At 36.7% G+C, this 22,916-nt stretch overlaps 1 protein-coding gene across 5 annotated transcripts in view; it reads left to right on the forward strand.

Annotated features, from left to right (window-relative positions):
• The window catches only part of ofd1 (OFD1 centriole and centriolar satellite protein), a 151,520-nt gene that overhangs the window by 125,471 nt on the left and 3,133 nt on the right, over positions 1-22,916 (forward strand). For all 5 annotated transcript variants that reach the window (XM_028800841.2, XM_028800839.2, XM_051927213.1 and 2 more), the window contains 3 exons: positions 5,167-5,255; positions 16,983-17,093; positions 21,386-21,537. In XM_028800841.2, the coding sequence (XP_028656674.1) occupies positions 5,167-5,255; positions 16,983-17,093; positions 21,386-21,537 (352 nt within the window). The remainder of the gene's footprint in view (positions 1-5,166; positions 5,256-16,982; positions 17,094-21,385; positions 21,538-22,916) is intronic.

A 22,916-nucleotide genomic window follows, 5' to 3' on the forward strand; every position in this document is an offset into this window, starting at 1 on the left:
GGGCACCGTGGCGGATGTTTTCCGACTTGCGGACCAACCACAAACGTTACCTGGTAGGTAACCACCCATACAATCAGATTGTGATTCAGACTACGAATGCTATGAATGTAATTACCCCGAATTCCAGTCTGTCAAATAAGCAAACCACACACTGTGGCACAACGTAAAGATACCTTTTTTTTTGGTGGCGACTTTTTTTTTGTCCAGGCAGTGTATAAATATGTGTGTATATATGTATGTATATATATATATATATATATATATATATATATGTATACACAATTAAAATATGCTAGCAAGGCTCAATTTTCTGAACAAAACAGTGAAAGGACCACGTAAACTGAACATTTCAGTTACCAAAAAAAAAAATCGCTTCATAATGTTTCCATGGCCACACAAATCAAAAGCCATATTTTATCTACAGCATTTAAGGGTCAAGGATCTTTTTTGTTATTCAGCATATATGCAGAAATGAAATTCAGAACATGTGTCCTGGTATTTTAACAGTGGCAACGATAACCCCATTAAAAACAACTTCCCAATAAGTAGCCCCTTAACCCCAAAGCTTTGTAATAAAGGTATTGCAGATAAACACAATATAATAGAATGAAATAACATTAGTCCATAAAGTAAGATAACTATAGCTAAAAGAAAAATTATTGCAGTATGACTTGTAATTACCAGTGAATAAAAAATGGTAGCAGCAAATAATTTAGTTCATGAAGCTACTGAAACAGAATGTATAGTCAGATTTAGTGATGTTGCATTCATTAGTCTAATAGCATCCAAGAAGAAGCTGTTTCTCAACCTGGTAGTACTAGCCCATAAGCTGTGCAATCTCCTGCCTGATGGGAGGGGGGCAAACAGCCCATGTGCAGGATAAGTGACATCTTCCATAATGTAAGAGGCTTTACTTTTGCACCTGCTGGTGTAAATGTCCTTGATAGTTTGTAGGCCACTACCGATGATCCGCTGTGCTGACTTAACACCCCATTGCCATGCTCTCTTGTATGCGGCCGAGCAGCTGCTATACCACACTGTAATACAGGAGGTGAGGATGCTGTCTTCCACATATTTGTAGGAGGAGGTCAAAATAGAGGGGCACAGACCAGACCACCTTCGCGTAATCAAGAAGCAGAGGCATTGGTGGGCATTCTTTACCAGAGAGGCCATATTGCATCTCCAAGAGAGGTCATTTGTAATATGTACCCTCAGGTATATGAAGCAAGTGACAATTTCAACCTCTTTTCCATGCATAAGTGTAGAGTAAGGCTTATTTTTTTTTTAAATAAGGAGCCAAATAATAACGTAGTTCTGCCCAGTCTAGGTAAAACTCTGGGACAGCTCAGAAATGTTTGTCATGATCATGGCTTAGGGTAAACTAAAATGTCTCTGTCTTAACAGGTTTTTAAGATACCATTTTAATTAAATTAACATTACTATAAATATATCAAAGTGCAAAAATTGTGAAACTAAAAGGTTTTGTTACATATTGCACAATTATGTGACGTCTTACTGAAAAGGAAGGGAGTGAACTGGTTTTATATATAACTGCTCAAAAAAATTAAAGGAACACTTTAAAAACACATTGGATCTCAATGGGAAAAAAATCCTGCTGGATATCTGTACTGATATGGACTGGGTAATGTGTTAGGAATGAAAGGATGCCACATTGTTTGAAGGAAATTAAAATTATCAACCTACCAAGGGCTGAATTCAAAGACACCCCAAAAAGTAATGTGGCAGGCTAGTCCATTTTGCAGAAATTTCATTGCAGCAACTCAAAATCGTACTCAGTAATTTGTATGGCCTCCACGTGCTTGTATGCATGCCTGACAACGTCAGGACATGCTCGTAATGAGACGACGAATGCTGTCCTGGGGGATCTCCTCCCAAATCTGGACCAGGGCATCGCTGAGCTCCTGGACAGTCTGAGGTGCAATCTGGTGGCGTCGGATAGACCGAAACATAATGTACCAGAGCTGTTCTATTGGATTTAGATCAGGCAACCATGGGGGCCAGTCAATGGTATCAATTCCTTCATCCCTCAGGAACTGCCTGCATACTCTTGCCACATGAGGCCGGGCATTGTTGTGCACCAGGAGGAACCCAGGACCCACTGCACCAGCATAGGGTCTGACAACGGGTCCAAGGATTTCATCCCGATACCTAATGGCAGTCAAGGTGCCATTGTCTAGCCTGTAGAGGTCTGTGCGTCCCTCCATGGATATGCCTTCCCAGACCATCACTGACCCACCACCAAACCAGTTATGCTCCACCATTTCTCCATACCCTTTCACGTCTCTCACACATGCTCAGGGTGAACCTGCTCTCATCTGTGAATAGCACAGGGCACCAATGGTGGACCTGCCAATTCCGGTATTCTGTGGCAAATGCCAATCAAGCTCCATGGTGCCCACTAGAGGATGTCGGGCCCTCCGGCCACCCTCATGAAGTCTGTTTCTGATTGTTTGGTCATAGACTTTCACACCAGTGGCCTGCTGGAGGTCATTTTGTAAGGCTCTGGCATTGCTCATCCTGTTCCTTCTTGCCCAAAGGAGTAGATACCGGTCCTGCTGATGGGTTAAGGGCCTTCTATGGCCCTGTGCAGCTTTCCTAGAGTAACTACCTGTCTCCTGGAATCTCCTCTATGCCCTTGAGACTGTGCTGGGAGACACAGCAAACCTTCTGGGAATGGCACATATTGATGTGTCATCCTGGAGAAGCTGGACTACCTGTGCAGCCTCTGTAGGGTCCAGGTATCGCCTCATGCTACAAGTAGTGACACTGACCATAGCCAAATGCAGAACTATTAAAAAAAACAGAAAATGTGAGGAGGGAAAAATGTCAGTGTCCTCTAAATGTTAAACCGTTCCTGTTTTGGGGGTCATCTCATTGTTGCCCCTTTATGCACCTGTTGTTAATTTTAAAAACACCAAAGCAGCTAAAACTGATTAACAACCCCCTGTGCTATATATAGTGGAGATCAGCCTGAACCCAGACAGGCACTGATACACACAATTCCCAAAAGAACACGTTTATTTTCTTTGCTGCATTTCCCACATACAGCACACAAATCAGCCACAGCAATTAAGCTTAGTCCTTTTCGTCTTTATTTTCTTCCTCTTTCTTGCTGCCTCCACTTCTCTCCCACAAGCTCTGTCCTCTGCCTTCAAACTCCAGCTCCCTGAAAGGAGCGAGGCAGCCCCTTGTATGGTGGTACCTGGATGTGCTGCAGGTGCTCATTGATGACCTTCCTGCAGCACTTCCTGGAGTTTGCAAAAACGTTACTGCAGCTTTGACTGGAACCGTGTTCTATGGTCTGATGAAACAAAAATTGTGTATTTATTGCCAAAAAGTTCAAAGTGGGTTTGGTGTAAAAAGAAAGATGGCTATAATGAAAAGAATCTTGTCCTGACTATGAAATATGGTGGTGGTTCTGTGATGTTTTGGGGCTGTTTTTCCTCCAAAGGCCCTGGAAGCATTGTTTGAAAGAAGAAGAAATGTTTGGTTTTTTTGATTGGGGCTTTGTTTTTCTTTTAATGAACTTGTTTCAATTAAAGGTCAGATATTTCTCATTTTTTCAGTGCAAGATGACCGTTCTTCAGCAAACTGTAATTTTTTCACTAACCCTTCTTATTAATTTTTACAAGGGGTGCCAGATAGTGGAGGGCACTGTGTATATATAACTTTCTCAAACTAATAAAGGCGTGATTAAAAAATATTAGGACCTATTTCTTTTTAATAAGTGCCTAGAGTCAGTTGTTTGGTATCAGTTGCACTGCCAAGCAAGGGAATGCTCCAGGAACAGCTGTATTTATGCTTCACTAATCACACTGATTTCAGTCAATCACAGGTGGAAGCCAGTAACCATGGTCTGCAATGGAAATGGTGGTTACTTACACCTGATTGAGTTTACAAATATTGTTTACGAGGGGGGTGATCCTTTATTAATCTCCAGTATTTCTTTTTTATTTTTTAAAATTCTTCTGAACTGTAGCTGTGATATCTTTCACTTGGATGTTATAGATTGCATTGAGTAAGTAAGGCTGGAAAAAAAATGGTTTGTGTGTTTTCATTTAAGGCTGTAAAGCAAAAAAAAAAGGGAATATTTCGAAGGGGGTGATTCTTTTCTATACGCACTGTATGTGAATTGAAGAAATTAAAACTGCTTATTAAACAAGGATTACTCATGACATTCAATAGAATTTACCTGTACATTGATAGGATAAATTACAATCACATTATTCTCAGCTTCTCACTTTAATAATTATTTTATCTGGAGATAATTTACATTTTCAGCAAGACAATGATCAAAAGCACACATTTTATTTTTATTTTAGCTCCTAAAAAGAGATCAACTGAAAATTGTACACACACTTTCATGTGCAGTTATGATCAACCAATGTACAGTTTGGTGAAGCAGTTAAAGTCGTAAATAAAAGGAAATGAAGTATGAAATTACAACTCATCATTTTGATACATTTTTATTGGTACTAAAATTTTGACTTTGGTATAAGTACAAGTTTTTAAACCTGAGTATTGGTATCAAAATGGTTATGAAGCAGATAGCGGATTAACTCCCAACCCTCACCCTATTTGACAACTTCACAGCACTATTGCTCGCTTCACTTTAATGTTGCGCTCTTCAAATCATTAACAGGAGCTGTTTCCCACCCTTAGCATCTCTACTGTCTTTGTATAAATATATATGTTTGAAGGCTGGTTTGGGTCCCTCTTGCTGATTTGTGCCAGATAAAACCTATATTTAATAGTTTCATTGGAGAGCCGATTGATCGTGGGTTTCCCTAGGAGTTCTGATTGCGCTAATAAATGATTTAGCATGAGGTTTTTGAAAACTGTAGTTTACTTTTGGTACCAAAAATTTTAAAAAGTACCATTTAGAAAACTGAGGTTTTCTGTATTTTTTCAGTTCTGGCATAATGCAAATACTACAGTTGAATCTTTATTGTTTGCGTTTTTGAATGTTTGTGTTCTTTTATTATTAAGAAAAACAGAAATCACAAACGGTAAAGCACAATTCAGTCAAAGATAAAATCAGCACAGTAATGTAGGTGTTATGTTCCATAAATGAAGTGTACTCTAGTAAACTGTATACTGTATATTTAGCAAACAGTCCAGTTTTGTTTGTTTTTATTTCTTCAGGTCTGAAAAAATGCTTCATGATCACTCTAGTGAGTCCTCTCCAGAACCTGAAAAATTATCATTAGAAGATCTTGCTGAACCCGTACAAGGTACAGTTGTCTGTTTTTTTGTTTGTTTTTTTTTCTGCAGAGCAGTGTGTAAAAATATTTTTCATTATTTATAACCTCCAGTTGTTGTTTAATTTCTTCTATTTTATACTGCAGTAATAGTAAATTTTAATGAATTTTTCCCATTATTACTTGACTTGCTTATACACCCCTGTATATTTTTTGGCTACTCAACACTGGTTTATTGCCACTTTCTCTCAAAACTAATGTCATAGTTACTTGAAAATTACTGGCCACAGTTTCAGTGAATTAGACACACACATGGATCAAACACCCTGCTTTTGAAACCTGTACAATTCCAGTAAGAAATTGTGTATGTATGATAATATTACTTATTTTATAGCAAGTATTGCACAATACCTGTCCAGTATTCATATGTGAAAATTATAGAAGCATGTATTTCTCAGTTACACTATAATATAAAATTTTAGATGTTCTTAAATTTATATTTATATCACACTAGCAAAATACCCGCGCTTCGCAGCGGGCGAAGTACTGCCTTAAAAATTCTTATTAAGAAGAAAAGTAAACATTTTTAAACCGAGGGAAAATATACAAATAATTATTTGTTAAGGATCTCTTTGTATACCACGTTGTCAGTTTGGCCCTCCGGTTTTAATATGACCAAGCTGTGCGCTGAGCTTACTCTTGAGCATGCAATGTACAGTTGGCCATGTGAAAAGCAATCTTGCCTCAAATCAATGCCAACATTTTGTAGGGTTTGTCCCTGAGACTTATTAATTGTCATTGCGAAGCAGAGCTTTACTGGAAATTGGAGGCGTTTGAATTGAAATGGGAGATCAGAGGGCATAACGGGGATGCGAGGAATAAAAACTCTCTCCCCTGATCCACTGCCAGTAAAAATAGTTGCCTCAATTAGGTTCTTTTGCAGACACGTGACCTGAAGTCTCGTTCTGTTACAAAGTTTCGTTGGCTGTACACAAATCCATAATCGGCGTTTTTGAGCCAAACCTGTTGTTTTCGTATGAGCTGCTTTTTATTATTGGGATCGTACCTAGAAACAGAAGCTCTATTAACTTGTGGATTTGCGTGCGAATATTTAGCGGCAGCGTCTCTATTAACTTGTGGATTTGCCTGCGAGTATTTAGCGACAGTGTCTCTATGAACTTATGGATTTCCCTGTGAGTATTTAGCGACAGCGTGTCTTTTAACTTGTGGATTTTTCTGCAAGTATTTGGCGGCAGCGTCACTTGTTTCTATCTAGCTGCATCAGAAAATGGATTGCTGCTGTCATAATCGGTTTGAGTTTCATGGTTTGTTTCAATTACGTTATTATTTGCAGGACTTATTTTGTTAAAGTGACATTCGGCATCTGTCAAGCGTTGTAAGCATACAACCTGTTTCATCAATAACTTCGCATCCAGCTTTTGAGAGTTGAAACATTCATAAACATCAAAGTGTCCACTACTCAAATCATCACCTGGGAATCTAAGATGTTTAAGAGGCATTGGCGGTTCTCCAAATGTGTAAAATAGGCAGGCAGCCAACTACGTGGGAGGCGTGGGGATGGGGGACGCAATATAGGCAGGCAGCCAACTACGTGGGAGGCCGGGGGACGCAGGACGCAACCCTGCCTCACACGGCGACCGAGCTGCAGGCTATGGACGTCTATATGTACGTAAGTAGGATTCAGTTATGACCATTAAACGTAGAATTTCGAAATGACACCTGCTTAACTTTTGTAAGTAAGCTGTAAGGAATGAGCCTGCCAAATTTCAGCCTTCCACCTACACAGGAAGTTGGAGAATTAGTGATGAGTGAGTCAGTGAGTGAGGGCTTTGCCTTTTATTAGTATAGATGAGCTTTGCAAAATTCTTTTTATGTACAGTATATTGCTGATGTGCATCCCAGACTGTTTATATCCTGGCTTCCACAATAATGGTACTTTCCCAAACCATTATTGTACTGACTGGTTTTATAAATTTTCTTATGTGGCACACTTATTTTTCCATTTGATATGGTGGCTGGTTTCTTTTATATCATTTGAACCTGTTTAAATCTTATTTAATGCACAAATCATATGAGTCTGTATGAAGTTTCTATCTGTAGTTCACATAGTTTAGATATGGATTTATCCAGTATGATAGTTATTTTTTGACTAATGAAATAATATGAGTCTCTGTTATCTTTTTCTTGGCATTAATTTGCTGTAACGGTGGCTTTGGTCTTCTAAGTACCTTTTGCTGCTGTGCGTTTGAGCCAGCTAAAAGAACATTTACATTACTCTGTACATAGCGATAACATCCATATTTGGGTGAATGTGATGCAGGATGCTGCTAGATCTGTGTATATGCAAGTATTTCATTATTTTTCACTCAATCTTTCCACAAAGGATAATACAGCAGATGTACATCCTCACAGCAGAAAAATACAAATTCTCTTTATCAAAGATACTTGGTTGTTTTTGGAGGTCATAAGTGCTGGCTTTTATTTTCCACATTTGTCATAACAGACACTATGCAGCTGTTCAAAAAAGAAGCATCTCCTTCTTGTATGTCTTATCTCTGATTGGTGGATCAGTTCTGGTCCTAAAATGCACGCTGTCTTTCTGCTGCTGCTGTCATGCTGCATATTCTGCTTGTCACACTGCACGTCGATAATTTAAAAGCCTGCACAGCAGCTGTCCTTTTGTCTCACTGTCTTGTCTCGTGTGACGTTAAAGTGTCTCTCGCGGTACGTCAAATTGTCTTCCGAGAAGATCACATATCGTCTCCTTCCAAGCATTCCTAGATTTTTTTTTTAGAATAGAGAGAGTTTGTTTGATAGAAACACCCACTGCTTTGAATTGATGATTCCAGTTGCCCCATTCCTTTTTTTCATCTGCTCATCAACATAACGTAATTAATTTTTTAAATGTATTTATTTATTTTTATAGTTTTCCTTTGATATATGATGATCTAGTTTCATGAAAGAAACAGTTTTATTAAGGGGTTACAAATTTCTTGGAGGAAGCTCTTTACACTATAAGAGAGGGAAAGGAAAATGGATGACAGGGAGTAGAAGCCAGAAATGGTAAAACAGATGCAACACAGAAGTAAGAATTAGAAAAAAAAAAATAAATAAAAATCAGGCTTTGTTTTAGAGATGCATCTCACAGAATAAGACAATAAGCTGTGAATGAGATAGTTGCAATTTTATTGATCAGAAGTTAGAGTAATAACAATAATAATAATAGTGATTTGTTTAATTTCCTTACCCTTTTTAGTTTTGGGAGCTGGTGCTAGCCTTAATTTTGTTGTGTGAGAGAGAGAGAGCGGTTAGGAGCACACTCTAATATTGCGCATTGCCGCATCCACCACGTGACAAACCAACTCAGGACCCCAGATTAGGACCCAAGTCCAGCCATACAATGGGTGACACCTCAGCACCACACTAGTTCAGACTGAATGGAACAGTGTGAGGTTTTTTATGGTAGCTGGTGTGCCAATTCTGCATCCAAACCCCAGGTTTTTCCCTGCTGGTTGGAGGGACTACATGCAGGGAGACTGACTTAAATTAGTGGGACCAGTGTTTTGTTTTGCCACTTAGTTAACTACAGTATCTTTATTTTTATTATGATTCTTTTCATTATTTTTTTATTGGAGTTATTCAGTTGTTTTCTGTATAAAACTAAAGTGTGTGGTAAGTAAAGCATTTAGGCAGTGGTGTAGTGCGTAATATGTAATTTTAAGTTGTGTGACTTTTATTGCATTCATTCAATAGACATTAATAACTGATGATTACAGTCACAGTAATAACTTCCATATATGTCTAGTACTGTTGATTAAATTATAAGGAACAGAAATCTGTTTTTTCAATTAATTCAAAAATTAATGAGTCAGAATAATAAAATGATAGTTATTGTTTTTCTCTATGTATAGTGTGTGTATGTATGTGTATATATGTATATAATGTGTGTGTATATAATATATAAAAATGTACATAGTGTTTTTGTTCAAAAATGAAATTTTAAGTAATCATTTCCTGTTGCTTGAGGAAATTAAGGATTATTATTATAGGCAGTATTTCATGAAGCGTTACTACAAGAAAAGCAGAGTTAAGTCACATTTATGTGTATTTCCTCCCTAGAAGTATACAAAATCTCACAGCTACTATGAGCAGTTTACATGATGAAGAGCTACTGGACTAGCATCCACACATTTTCTGCACCTTGGGCAAGCATTGACAAATAAGTGTGGAGGATGTGCTCAACAATGTCACATGTCTTGCACTATTTCATCACTGTGTGCTTCAAGGCATTTTCTGCCAGAGCCTGCTTATGCAGTCCTATTTTTCCTTTAGAATCATCACATTCTTGGAAATTTCTGAATACTTTCCAGTTTGATTTCTTCATTCTGCAGTCTTTTGTTATTTTATTTGCAACATTTTTGTCACCTGCATTTTTGTTTTTAAGTTTATAGTATTTCTGCATTGGTCCTAGTAATTTCAGTCTTTACTTAACTCATAAAGTCAGTCTGAGAGTTAATTGGTCACACATTCAGTTCAGTTAGTTAAGTAATGCATTTCATTTTTCCCAGACGTTTTTTGCCTGATACTGGGTCATGAAGAGCAAATGTCTATATAAGTTGCACAGGGCATAAGTGAGAATCTAAGCCAGGATCGGTGTAACCAGCATGAAATGTGGAAGAAAAACAGAACTACTGGACAAAAACCCATGAGGAAAATGTGAACACTGTTTGCAGGCAGTAATTGGGGTGGGTATTTAAAGTAAGGCAAGAAGAGCAATACCTAAATTAATAAATGTATACTTAATAGTTGTATTCTTCCTTGATATGATGTTTAAAAAAAAATGCTTCTGTGGACGAAGGCAACATGAAATCAGTTCAAGTGTTTCTCAACAATTTTGTCCTATCCTGTATGTTAAGATGCAAAAATTTGCTGAAAAAGAGCAACATAAAATGACCTTTATATTCACATTGGAGGGTCGTCTCTAACAGAGAATCAAGTAAGGCTGTTACAAGAACGAAGAGAAGGAAGCTCTGTTGGACAACAGAATGCGAGCAATATAGTGGGGCAAGTAAATTATAAAATATTTTGAAAGAATTGGTACAAGCCCAATTTAATATTTTGGGACAGTGTGAAGTGTGGTGAATGTGTGTAAGGTTCGACAGTAATAATGAAGAAGTCATCTGTGCTGGAGGACATGAGAGCCAAAGATGTGTGATAGCGCTACTCCTTGAGAAGGCAGCAAGAAGTCTCAACATAATAGATCAAAGAAATGACAAGACCATTACTTTGTGAACTGAAAACTCAACCAGTCAACATTGTGGTTATTCAGATCTCCATTCCATCACTTGATCCTGAAGAGGGGGGAGGTGTTTTTGGTTTACAAGTAGATTAACAGAGATGGCTGATGGGGAAAGTGGAAGTGATTGTTGTCATTTTGGGTGTTTGGAATATAGCAAGAGGAGAGACAGGTAACTATAGTTGGTGAATATATCCTAGAAACTAGGTATGAAAGTTGATTTATTTTTATAGACAAAGAAAATTGGGTATAGTGAATGCCTGGTTTGAACATGAATAATGGAGATGATACACTTAGGGAAAAATAAACAAAACATGAGACTGTCAGAGATTACAGCTGTGTTATTTTCTAGTCAAACAGGGATACCAAAACATCATGTTATATGGTGGCAGTTTACAAAGACAGAATGCTGACTTAAGCCTGAAACTGAAGACACATTATTCAAGCAAAAGAAGAAAAAAATTACATCTTGGTTTACTTAAAGGGATAAAAAGAGTAATGTTCTCACTACAGCAGAAACAAATTGGTTACAAAGCAGATTTGTGTGCTGCGTAATACCATAAAATCATTAAGAATCTGAATTATCAGAGTAAAGGGCAAAAACAGAAATGGTCTTATGGAGGAGAGAATAAAATGGAAGAATGACAGTGTGTAACAGTCAATATGAGACTATAGCAAAAGGAAACAAGCTAAGAATAGAAAATTTGTAAAATAAGAGTGGGATAAAGGATGCTAAGAATCAGAGGACTAGAACTGGCAAGGATGATCAGACTTGCTTTATTAAAATGTTAAAAGAGATAAGAAACAAATAGATATCCAAGTGTTATCACACCAGTAGAGGAAATCGTTAAAATGTGGGAGGAGCACATTGAGCAATATTATGATAAGAAAGGAAAGCTAGACAGACTTGACATAAAAGAAAAGGAAAGTCTGAGGAAAAAAAGCAATGAAAGTTTAAATGCAGGAAAGTCCGAATGGCTTAATGGATACCTTCAGAAATAATCAAACCCTCAAAACAGGACAGTGACTTAAGCACACTCATCAACAACATGCACGAGAAGGCAGTATGTCTAAGAGACCTCATGACATCAGTAGTGATGCTAATCCCAGAGAAACCATTTACAGCCGACTTCTCGGATCCCAGAATCATCAGCCTGATAACACATGTCAGAAATTATACTGATAATATCTGGACACAACTCAAAACCAAACTGGTGTTTACATTTCAAAAGATCATTTGGAGTTTGGAAATGATATAGAATATATGAAGCACTTGGGGCAGTGATAAAAGTTTAAGAAAAGTTGGAATTTAATTGGAATCATTTATTTCTTATATTTTGAGCAAGCATGTGATAGAGAGAATTGTAATGCTTTATTCAGTGGCTTCAAAATATTCTGAATAAGCAGGAAAGACAGATGATTGATTGCCACTTTATATTAAAAGTCAGTAAAAATAAGTAGTAATCCAAATAGTGATGAGATGTAATGATGGGGTACACATTTATAACAAACCTCTTCAGTGTCTTTGTATGTTCAATGGTAAGACCTACAAATGGTATCTTAACTGGAGGGCTGACTGAAATCATGTGTTCCAGATGACAAAGCAGCTCACCATAATGCAGACTGATGATTAAAGGTTTTAATCACCAAGTTAAATGAACTAGCAAATGATTTTGGGATGAAAATACATATGAAAAGGTACAGTGATGAGTATAAAAAAAATTAGTCAAAATGCTAATTTTACTGTTGAAAGCTAAAATGTGTAAGAAGTTAAGCATTTTACATAGGCAGCCTTATCGTGTTAGATGACAGTTGTTTTAAAGAAATCTGAACAAGAATTAGAAAGGCTAAAGAAACATTCAGAAAGAGCAGCCTATACAGATGAGTTGTAGACATGGTGAAAGGGAGACTATTAAACATTCAATGTAAGGGTTTGATGAAGAATGTTGAAAATGAGTTGGATAGAGAAAATAATAAATGCAGAGGTACCACTTCAATTATGGGAGAAGTGGGAGTGAAACCTGTCAGTCAGAATAGGAAATGTACAGACATTAAAAAGCATGATGAAGGAAGTGTTTAAGGTAAGACAATCAAAGGTAAGGTAGAGAAGAGCGATGTTAGATGATACTAAGAAGAAGAACATAATTGGTAGACAAAAGGAGTATCTAAAGACAGCTAAGTGGAGATGAGAATTCCACCTTGTACCTGTCTATGGAAGGTCACTAGATGATGATAACAGTCTTGTAATTGTTTACATTTGTCAGTTTTGTTTTGATGTCTATTCCAAATCCTATGACATAATGTGTGGCAGTCTTTTGTCTAATCCTGTCTGTTTTGTACATGGGGTTCTTTTGAACATTCAGAAGAATTGCAGTACTGAAAGCATAAGTAAATCTGTGACTATAACCAGAAAGTAAATGCCTAATTAATTTACTCAAACCATGTTGTTTAACAGGATTTAATTTAGGACATGCTGTTTGTATTTAAAGAATATCTTGTATATTTTACTCCAACTCAGATATAAAGTTGAAAAGTTTAGTTTCTTAGTCTGCGTAATCTGCTCCTAGTTAAAAATCTTGATGATCACAAATTGCATATCACAAATCATAGTATAAGAGGTTTTGCAAACAATGCTGAGGCTGTTTAGTTTGCTGAAAGAAAAGTCTTTCCATTGTTTCATTCAGTTAGTTAGTATAGCTTAGCAGGACCTTCAGATTTTACTCTTTCTAGAAAGTACTGAAAGGTATTTTCAGGTTGTCTAGGCTACAGAGCACCTTATGGTGCTATCTCTGTAAGAAAGTCAGAAACACTAGGCTAAGTTTCCCGCTACATTGTTCTTTTGTATAGCTAATACTGTATAGTTTAAACTATAGTGCCTTTGTGGTATTTCTAACAGTTTAAGGTTTGTTTTTATTAAGTCTTTTTAACATTGGGTCCTGTTCCTGGAAAAGGAAACTGAAGATCTTGACCCAAGTTTAATGCTTGCTGAGGAAGCCCTTTTGCAGCTAGGTGATAAGAACTGATGTTGATACCTAATTGCTGCTTTGAGCCTATTAAAATTTTTAATGGCTCCTGAGTTATGCCAGACCTGGTGTGTGAAACCCCTGGAAAGCAGGACCTTGGTAGTTTTGTACTCGTAAGTAAAGCCTTACTTTTACTTGCTCATTAAATCAGTTTGCAATAATTTGTAGTAGTTCTATAAGTGACTTACTTTCTAGTAGTTGGCACATGCAGTTCGAACAGTTAGTCGGCAAACATGGAATTCTTCTTGTAGTTCATCACCAATAGGACAGCCACTTGTACATATGTATTTGTTTGCTAAGCTCAGTTGACAAACTTAGGTATTGTGCCTGTTGGACTGTGTAATACTATTGTTAGTGTATCTGGTTTTAATAGAAGTTCAGAAATTTGCTTGTAAAATTGTACTTTGATCACATTTGGAGGCCTTCCATAGTTGCTTTTTTCTTTCAATCATCAAAAAAACAAAACCTTTAATTGGAGTTTGTTTTTAATTAAAATGAATTTAATTTAGGGAGCCAAGAACTCAATGGCACATTCAGCAAGAAAAAAAAGCAGTTTTGCTTACACAATGGTTGAATTGAAATAGGACCTCACACAGAACAAATGAGCTGTTCAATAGCCACCTGCAGACTGAATGAGTTCAAAATGTCACTTGAATACAGTATACTTTTTGCAGGCCTCATAATTCATTCACCCATTTTCTGAACCCATTATCTATTGGTCAGAGTCAAAGGAAGATGGAGCCCTTTCTGACAGCAGTGATTGTAAGGTAGAAACCAGCCCATTGCTGGCCACACTCTTGCACATATCTCCACTGTGTCAAACTTGGCCAGTTTTGACCTACCATGCAATTCAAAAACATTTCTCTGAATTGTGAAAGTCCTTAAAGACATTGCATAAGAATACAAGTGGCATCTCCCCTCCACTGTGCAAAGAAAACAAGCTTGCAAGAAGAGATTGACCCTTGCTCAAGTACAGTAAGGCAACGACATTGTCCTGTGAGCCACTGTACTATCTGTTATAGTAATGTAATAAACTCTCTTTAAATCTCATTATCGCTTTCTTTGTGCGTGTTTTAATTATTTATTATTCTTAAATGGATACATGCTACCTTGATTGCAAGAGAACATTAAAATGTCTACACATAAGTTGCTCAGAATACACTCAATTCTGAATATTAAAGTAGATGTACCCATTATGTATTTAAAATGACAGAAAATTGCGGTAATACCAGCCTCTGGCAGCACATCTTTGAGCACTATAGTTGAATCAGCCTTGTGCTGGAAGTTCTTCACAGGCTGACCAGAGTTTTAGGCAAAGGGTGTGAGATATTGGTTATAATATCATAACATTCTTCTGCTTGCTACAACATCCAGAGAGTCCTATAGAAATCTCTCTGTGGAAGAGAGCTGGTCTTCCTGTTTAAATTAAGTTTTTTTTTTTTCTTTTCATCTGCTGCTCCCATGTGACTACCCTCCACATACCACTAGTACAACTATACGTCTCCTGTCCTGTCCACTTGATGTGGATCATCATGACAATCTGTGGTATCTCCTGGTGTTCCTTTGTTAACCATGAAGTGTACTTTCTGCATTGTATTGTCTGATTATTGTAGTTTGTTTATTGTCATTCTCTCAAGTTCGACTTTAGCCTTAAGCATAATAGCTCTTGGTTAGATGTGGTACTTAGCATGTTTCTTCTCTGTCTTTAGCTTTCTTAAGAATAGACAAGGCTGTTAGGTTCTTCAAATTGCATGTAAGGACATTGTTAAATGTATGTGTGCCACATAGACATTGAGTGTGGAGGTACAGTATATAGTGCTTCCCATTGTCATTATTTTTGCAATTGAACCATCCTGAGTTTTTCATTTATTTTTAAACATAGGGGCATATGTTATGCTTAACATATTGTGACTACTGGGAGTAATCTCAGACCCCCAAAGATCAATGTCAGATCCGTGGCTCAAAATACCCGGAAAGACATTGTTTGTGTTCTCCTTGAGACAGCTATCCACTTCAATCCAATGTGTGGATTTTGGCGGGCTGTCTCCTAATTCTATCATCATTGTTCTCCCTCAGATAGGTTACCAGTAGGAGATATGTTCCCCGAGGGTTTTCCGCTTTTCTATTGTGTCTTTTTACCCTTTTTTTTTTTTTATAGGTATGACAGTCATGTTTTTTATAAAGATAATGTGTGAGGTTGTATCTGAGCTTTTTGGTTGCAATCACTTTTATACTATCCAGGTCCCTGTGATGCTGATGGCCATATGATCCTGTCGACTACACTAATTGTGACAACTAGGGAGCATCTCATGTCCCCAGATCTCAGAAACAACTACACAGTCTCAGTTTGAAATAAAGTATTTTTTATTATATAAAGTAACTTTACACAGTTCTTCCACAATAAGCACAAGTACCATCACATTTCCTTTTCTTTTTCCCATCCAAGTTTTGTCCACCTCCTCCTGATTCCAACTCCTTGAGTGAGGTGAAGTGGTTTCTTTTAAATGGGACTCCGGGCCATAACATTGCAGCCAGGAACTACTTCTTGGTCATGCTGTAGCCTGAGGAAGTAGGGAAGTCTCCTCCCAGCAGTGCCCAATGGCAGCACCCAGGGAGACCAAGACTGATGTCTTTGTGAACTACAAGTCCCATGCAACCCTGCAAGAATCCGAAGTGGGGACAGGTCCAAGGAACTTTGCCACCTGAACTATTCTTGGTTTCTTCCCGACTGTGATAAGGAGTGCTAACTCTAATGCAGCCGTAATGGCCTCCTGGCTGTACAGGGGACCCCTTTCCACCCCAGCTGGGATGCTAGTCTGTCCATTAGGGGTTTCACATTGTTTTAGAATTTCTTTCATGATACATTAGTTGGTTTTTAATGATCAATGCACACAAATGCAATTTATGGAAGACTATAATAAAAAAAAAAAACTTGATGAATATCTAAATTAAAGACAAAGTAATGTTCCTAAACAAGGGGCACCATTTAATTGATGTGGTTCTTGTGATACCATTGTGCATTTTCCTGTTTCTTATGCTGAGACTTGAAATGTTTCCAATTATTATAGCCTTATACTCGACAAGTCCATATACAGTGAAAACAATATTGCAAGGTTAATCTAAGTTGAAAGAAATATCTTAATCTTAATTGGTGAGTAAACTTTTTTATCGTGTACTTATGTCTAATATTTTATGCATTTGAATGGATGTTTTTAAATTTTTGAAGGAAAATATTAAGTTGAGCGTGTAGTATGTGTGTAGAATGCAAAAAAGCACAAAAGAATCATTGATGTGTATGTACAGTAGGCAAGACAATTGTTTTGCTATGCTGCAGTCTATTTATGCATTCTGCTCTCATTCCCTTCTCTGCTTCCTGAACAGTGTAGCTATAAAGAGGCCATTATGTTGTTCTCTTTCTAGATGCCAGTGAAATACCGGAGCAGCTTGGAGATGATCTGTCTCATCACTCTGGAGCTGGTAGGAACAGGAGCTCTGCCAGCTCCCCAGTATCCTCTTTACCACAGGAGCACAGTAAGTGGCATGCTTCTCAGAATGTGCTGCCCACGGAAGCACAGACACAAATCCTAGAGTTAGTAGGTGTTCTTCTTTCTGAAGTTATGAAATTATTCATGCCACATTGAGTATTTAAAAGGGTTTTCTTTAGGAATGTGAAAAAGCTATTGCTCTGAGAAAAACCCAGTAGTTGACTTGAATAATATCAATAGACATTTTTCCGCAAGCTTAATTATGAAAAGTGCTATTATATAACCTAGAGATAAATTACTATTTATTTTACTGAATAGGGAGGCATCTTTTGCCAAATCAATTAGTGAAAGCTTAAGATGTTTGGGCAGTGAGAATTATTGCCTGAATTATGCATTTAAATTTTGTTTAGTCCTCAATGAATGAGAAAACCTGCTGGTATTTTTTGTGAAAGGCATTTAATTTTTTTCTCGAATCCTTTACCACTTACAAAGCATCACCTTTCATGAGTATGAAAGGTCACCAGGCCCTGATTCAGTTCATGCTTTAATGCAACGATAGATCGTGCCCAACTATAGAAAAAAATGCAGATACAGAAATAATGACAAATTTTCACAGTGCAGCTATAAATAGGCAACATATTTATTTAAACTATAATAAAAATGAATAGCATACTTTTCCACCTGTCCCTTTTAGATCAGCTGTCTTAAGGAAACATTATTAGAAGAGATCTATGTAGATATGGCAAAAATAGGATGATCAGTCAGTTGTATTGATGCTCTGCATTCTTATCATCTGCCTTTACGTACAGCTTCTCCAGTTTTCAGCACTATTTGTTTTGTGGAGAGAGATGTGTGTCATTTTACTTTAGCTGGCACATACAGTACTAGCCACAGTATAAATTGCATTACAGTAACTGATACTGAGATCAAACATGGATACTATCAATACCACATCACATACATTTGCTTCTTTAAATCTGACCACCCCTTCCCTAGTATGAAGCAAGGCCTCATATATATTGAGACATCAAAAAAGAATAACTGAGCTGTCTGTTTACTTCAGAACAGCTTTGATTTTATTTTTTTCCCTAATTTATTTTTCCCACTGAGTTAAAGAGAGTGGGTTGTGATTTTTCCAGTTAAATAAGATTAAAATAAAGAATAAGCAATGTAATGTGAGATATAACAAAATAATGTTGATCCTATTACATGTTACTCCAAAAAAAAAAAAAAAAATGACTGTAAGGCATTCCCAAAGCATATGACCTAGTGAGGCAGGCATGTGATGACATTGCATACATTTTGTCTAATCTTAGTTTGTGTGATGAGCAGTTTTTAACTGAAATACACAATTATTTTACTCAAATTGCTGAGGCATTTATCTTGCAGATGTCTCTTTATTCTTTATTTGAGATTCTGGATAGAGTTTCCCATTGCATATGTTGTCTTAGCTCATCTAGGGGTGCACTCTTTGATGTGCTTTGCTGTAGTATGGAAATTCTGTCTGTTTCATTATCACTACTAGGTAAGTATAATTTTAGCCATAGATATTGATGGGATATTAATACAGGTTTCTTTTAACAAAGTTTCAGACTTGCATATTGTGCAAATATTGTGTTGGAGAATTGTACTTGAGGAGAAATTGCTCAAAGAAAGGAGGCATATTCTCAATATAGACGTTTCTAAAGGTCTGGACGCCAACTTTCCATAAATTAAATACATGATAGTTTATGGATGACTGGAATAATTTTTTATTTTGAATAGAAGCAACTTTCACTATCTTTCAGCATGTACTAATTTTAATTGTCCCAAATTATGTGAGCCAAGACATGAACCATATATTGATATCTTATTTAGTACCTTTGATTATATTGCAGAAACTGAGTACATTTTTACATTGCCATTTACTGTAGCGTCTGGATATTTGAAATGTTGTGAGACAGTTAAAGAAACCTGATTCAGTCTGATGTGCAAGGTTGTTCACTTAGAGTAATATAATTTTAATAGTGAACTTAGAAACCCAATAGGACTTTTCTAATAGATTCAGTATAGATGGCAACGATGGAACATTAACCAATAAGGTGGTGCACTTTATCAGTAGCATAAAGAGGCACTTTTTCCCCCAGGTCCTTTCTGTACATTCCCCGCAGTCTCTGGTTGCAGGTAGGATTTAATACCAGCAACTAGTTAACACTGGTGATAATGGTCAGCCCTGGCTGGTATTGTGTTCTAGTGTGAAATAATCAGAATTTATACTTTTATGAACAGAAACTTTTTGACTGGAATAGTATTCCATTTTCCATGCACATGTGCTGGGTCTGAAAAAAACTTGTGTGGCACAGTGAATGTACAGTATATCCCTATTTCACTCATCCAAAGATTTTTTTTTTCCTGCATCCAGAGATAAGATGATCTCTGAAATCTCAGTGTTATATACTACACATAGAAATTAGTAAAGGTTTATCTTTAGCACATCCAGTTTCATCTTGCACAACAACAGCAACATTCATTTCTATAGCGCATTTTCACAAAAAGGACATAACTCTACATGCTTTCAAGATGTCAATGAAATAATAGGGAAGAAAAACAAATTAAAATTATAGAGATGATTAAAGAGTACATACTATAGTATATGAGAAAAGCAATGTTATAGAAGGGAGCATGGTCCCCGTTATTCTTCTAAAGGGTTAGATCCTTTTGAATTCTGAAGGATTTTTGCAGTAGTACGTGGTTACTGTTCTTAAAGCAAGTCATAACGGAGCTTTGTAAAGGCAAAAATAGTGTCTTAGATTCCAGAGGTGTATCCAGCTCTATCTATGCACAGTTTACTGAGGTGTGGTTTTTCTCTTTTATCAATTAAATTTTTGGCATGCTCCTTTTCAATACCTACTAATGTAAATAAAATCTTACAGCGTTCCTTAAATATTACTTATTTCTTTGTGTATTTCTAAATGCATTCTTGATTTCTTTAAGTGTTACTGGTGTTATTAGTCATTTTTCATACTCGGAGTGGCATTTTTCAGAGCATTCCTTTGTATATCTTTGGTGATACATTGAACTCCAGGAAATAACACTTTGTATAGAAATGAATTTAATAAAGTCTTTCTCAGCTAGTATTAATTTGATGAGTCATCAATTGAAAACTCAAGCTCAATTAGTAGTTCTCATTATTTTAAGTTCCAAACTTAGAAGAGGGATTGTTAGAAATAACAATGTCATCATCATGGTAAGATTTAAGAGATGGCTGTAAGCAGTTACTGATAAAAATGTTCATGAGTAATTATGATAAACTGGGAAGAAAAGAAATACTGTTTTAAATAACACCACAGAAACCCCAGTGACAGTTATTGTCCTTGATAAATTCTAAAATGTAATTGGTGATTACCTGCCTAAAGCAGGATTTAAGTTTTCTGCCTTTATGAGAACTCTGTAAGTGAACATTAAAAAGAAAACATTGGCAATTAATTTTTCATCCTAGTTGGGTGCATAGATTTTATGCAGAATTAATGTAGTTTGTTTCTCCATCACCCTGATGTGGCTGATTGTCTATAAAAATGATTGCTTTATGAATTCTTATTCCCATATCTCTCTTCTAGGGCTAGATTGAAAAACGTGGCTGGCCCAATTGTTTTGATAGGTAATACTTAAATGGGCCTCCTTCAAGAGTACTATACAGTATTAGGGTTAAAAGGGTTGAAGTGTGTTATTGGATTTTTTGAAACAGATGGAAAAAGGTGATGATGGCCGTTTTATTTGTAAATAATTGACCTGTAAAGGAACAGTTTTCATTAAGATGGGGTTGCAGCTTTTAAAAGATGAGAAGAGCAACTGTTTAGTATCTGTGTTTATTTGGCAGAGGGGGAAGTTTTAGCTTTAGGTGTAATTATCATAATACAATGTACATTTGTATTGAAAAGAACTGTCAAAGTGTCCTTCTGTTGGTAACTGAACTTTATATGTGGATTAAAGATTGGTTGTCATGAGTGCATTTTAATTAAGCTTCACTACAATAGATACTGTACACTGATAGAACTTTATTTGTCCCAAGAGGGGACTCTAGTTTTTTAAAAAAGTTCAATAAATAAATATTATAACAGACAACAACATCCAGCTTCGAATACACACCACAGTTATTAAAAATAAAGAAATCTTCTGACTTGGCTAAATATAAAAAGAGCTGTGAATTAAATGTTACAAGTTGTATGTATAATTTCCCAGTACCTGTTGCATTTTTCTTATGTCACTTACCATACTGTATCATTTTTTTATTAATAATTTCTACTAATGCCATGAATAAAAGTTTTTTTTTTTTTTTTTTTTTTTCCCCCCTCTCTTTAGTTGTACCTATCGAGAATATCCACCAGCAAGAGACACCAGAAACAGTTGGTGAAAACGTTTCTGAGTTGGGAAGAGAAGACACTAGACACCAAGAAGTGAAGACAGCCATTGAAACTGAGCAAAGCGAACTGGAGAAACTTGAACATGAAATGGTAAGAGAGCCAAGAGCTACTGCATCTGTTAGTGTCAGGCGATAACATTTGACATGTTGTGTGCAGTTACATAATTTTGAATTATTGTTGAGAGCTGGCCAAGGGAAGTGATAGAAACAAACAAGGATATGAAGGAAGCTGACATGCTTCTCTCATGACTTCATAACTGTGCAAGAAAAGAAGTTTTTTGATTTTATAAAAAATGCATTATGGATTGTGTCTAAGTGGCAGGGATTACTGTACCAGTGATAGGAGTACTTGAGTTTAAAACTACCCAAAATAACATGGAAAAGTGGTAAACAGTGCCAGTTAAGGGATTTCAAATTTTGTGGCTTAAATGCAGAATTTCAGAATGTGCTGAAATAGCAATTTGCTTTATATTCTACACTTTTAACAAGAAAGGAGAGTTACTAAAATCTTCAAAAGGTGTTTATAAAAAATAGGTCTTTATGCTTTTCGAAATAGTACTTCTTGGAATTCCTAACAGATACTATATGCACTCATTTGCTTTTGATCATTTAAGTTTTGCCACTGAGTTACAATGAGATTTAGAGCTGGCCATTGGATGAGATTAGTGCTTTTGTTGCTGTTGTACCTTCTTTGTGCTTATTATCGTAGTTTTCTGGAAATATGATTCCCCTGTCTAGTTCCAGGTCTTTAACTTACTCATGTTCTTGACACTGTCTGTCTTTCTTAGAAACTTTCCCACTCCGATTGTCAAATTATTTACTGTTAATATTCCATTAGCAGGCTGATGTGCTATGTTGGGCTTAGAGCAAACACGTTGTTTTGCATTTAATCTAAAATAATTTGGTCTTGTCAGATATTAGAGTTTCAACTACGCTATATAGGTACACAGTGACTTTCGAAGTGTTTCCGCAAAGCTTTTGTGGTATATTGTATTCCGTTGCTTTAGGGCTGCTATCATGTGGCTATCAAAATATCTTTATTTGAAAATTCAGCCCACTATTATTTTTTTTCTAGTGAACTAGGGGGCTTCGTCCCCCATACCCCTACCCACCCCAGGTACGCGCTGTTGTGAAGAGGGGGACTGAATGCACCCCAACGAGATGCGGTTGTTCCTTAGAAACCCTTCTTAACCGGTGATACAATGGGAAACAAATGCATTTTTTTTTTAACCTCCTCTTTGCTCGATCACCTGCTGGCTTGCTGCTGCTGCGGTGCTGTGTGATCTGTATCTCATGCGCCGCTTCGAACGTTTAAAAGCCTGTACAGCAGCTGTCCTTTTGTCTCACTGCCTTGTCTCTTTTCTCCCCCAGATATCCTCAAACACTATTTTATTTCTTTTCACTGTTCCGTTATTTCACCAAGTAATGTTTTCTATTTGTTTGCGCTACTGCAATCTTTACTGTCATTTT

Source organism: Erpetoichthys calabaricus, chromosome 4, assembly GCF_900747795.2.
Source record: "Erpetoichthys calabaricus chromosome 4, fErpCal1.3, whole genome shotgun sequence".
NCBI lineage: Eukaryota > Metazoa > Chordata > Cladistia > Polypteriformes > Polypteridae > Erpetoichthys > Erpetoichthys calabaricus.